Here is a 1490-nt window from a genome sequence, read left to right on the forward strand (position 1 = left end):
GACTTCCAATGCAAGACATCTGAAGTGGTTGCTATTAACTTGCGTGATTATATCGAGGCTGATGAATGCGTGGATGCATGTGGAGTCGATAGGAAATCTGTCGGGATCTCATCAGACACCTTCCTCGATTCTCAGTTCACTGCCAAGCTATGCTCACCACAGTGTTACCAGAACTGTCCCAACATTGTTGATCTTTATTACAATTTGGCTCTCGGAGAAGGTGATCTTCACAAGCTTAACTTGCTAAATAGCCAACAAATTTATTAATTTTAGTCTTCCACACAACCACTCTCACGAACAACCTGTCGACAATTTTCTATTGAAGTCATGACACGTACTGACGTACACAAATTTCATAAATGGGAACCTGATGCGGTGATAGTTTGACTTAGCTATTATTGTATTTGCTAACAATTGACAGGAGCATTTTTATGTGATCTATGCAAATCTCAACGAGCAAATTCACGTCTCTCAATGGCTCAAATTCAAAGTTTTGGTGCTGCTCTTGGCCCTATTTCTGCTGCTGCTGGTCCTATGTCTGCTGCTTCTCCTTCTCCATCTCCATCTTCATCTCTTGATTGTGCTTCGGCTCAAATGTAAACACGTCCCTATCTAGTATGCAGTACTGGATTGGACTACATAATATAACGAATATGATTTTAGTTGTTATTACTTTTTTTTTCATTTCCACTGCTATTCAATCCTTTTACCAAACATGCCATATATGTATAAAGTAATATCATTTGATAGGGCAGTTGTAATTATTTTTCCTATTTCAAGAAAGTGGACAATATCTGATTATGAATACGTTCTTCTCGATTTTTTTTTTCAGTTACTTGATCAAACAATTTATACAGGATTGTATGAATTTAAACTTTTTTTCCTGACAAAAAATTGAGATTGGGGAATTCAATAAAACAAAGAAATATAAAAAAAAAAAATCACATACGTTACAATTTGTGTAAAGTTATGAATTTCTACATCAATGTAATAAACCAAATCAATGGACCTCCAACAGCCAGTGAAAGACTTTGTTACGCGAACCATAATAAAACATCGACGAGACGTATACAGAATGCGCGAAGGGAACCAAAATTCAAGAGGTCGACATAAGACAAAGCGATTACTCTTTCATATAGACTGGCTACAGGCTATCAACACACCCATTATGCGTGATATATGTAACTAAATCAGTTATGAAGCAACCAACAATGAGCTGCCTCCCGTCATTCTCTCATAATGATCAAAATGCCCCAAGGCTCCAAGGGAAATCTATAAATACCCCTTCATTTGAAGAAGAATTCATGCCATTCAAATCTCTCTCTCTCTTTCAAGTCTCAACTAGCTATTTTGCTTCTTGGTCCTATTTAAGCATCCAAATTAGTGAGTTTAGGAGTGAAAATTGTAGTTAGTGTAAGTATTATGCCCTAGGTCCAATCAACTTTGGACATAAATACTTTTATATATAATTAATGCAATTAAATGGCAGA

The 1490-nt window shown here is 36.2% G+C and overlaps 1 protein-coding gene across 1 annotated transcript in view; it reads left to right on the top strand.

Moving 5' to 3' along the window:
• LOC111383176 overlaps positions 1–600 on the top strand; it is a gene marked incomplete at its 5' end in the record, with an annotated part of 21060 nt that extends 20460 nt beyond the window's left edge. Inside the window, 2 exons of the mRNA XM_023007255.1 lie at positions 16–220; positions 422–600. Coding sequence (XP_022863023.1) covers positions 16–220; positions 422–600 — 384 coding nt within the window. The remainder of the gene's footprint in view (positions 1–15; positions 221–421) is intronic.
• Positions 601–1490: the final 890 nt, after the last annotated feature.

Source organism: Olea europaea, unplaced genomic scaffold (assembly GCF_002742605.1).
Source record: "Olea europaea var. sylvestris unplaced genomic scaffold, O_europaea_v1 scaffold26202, whole genome shotgun sequence".
In the NCBI taxonomy this organism is placed as follows: Eukaryota; Viridiplantae; Streptophyta; class Magnoliopsida; order Lamiales; family Oleaceae; genus Olea; species Olea europaea.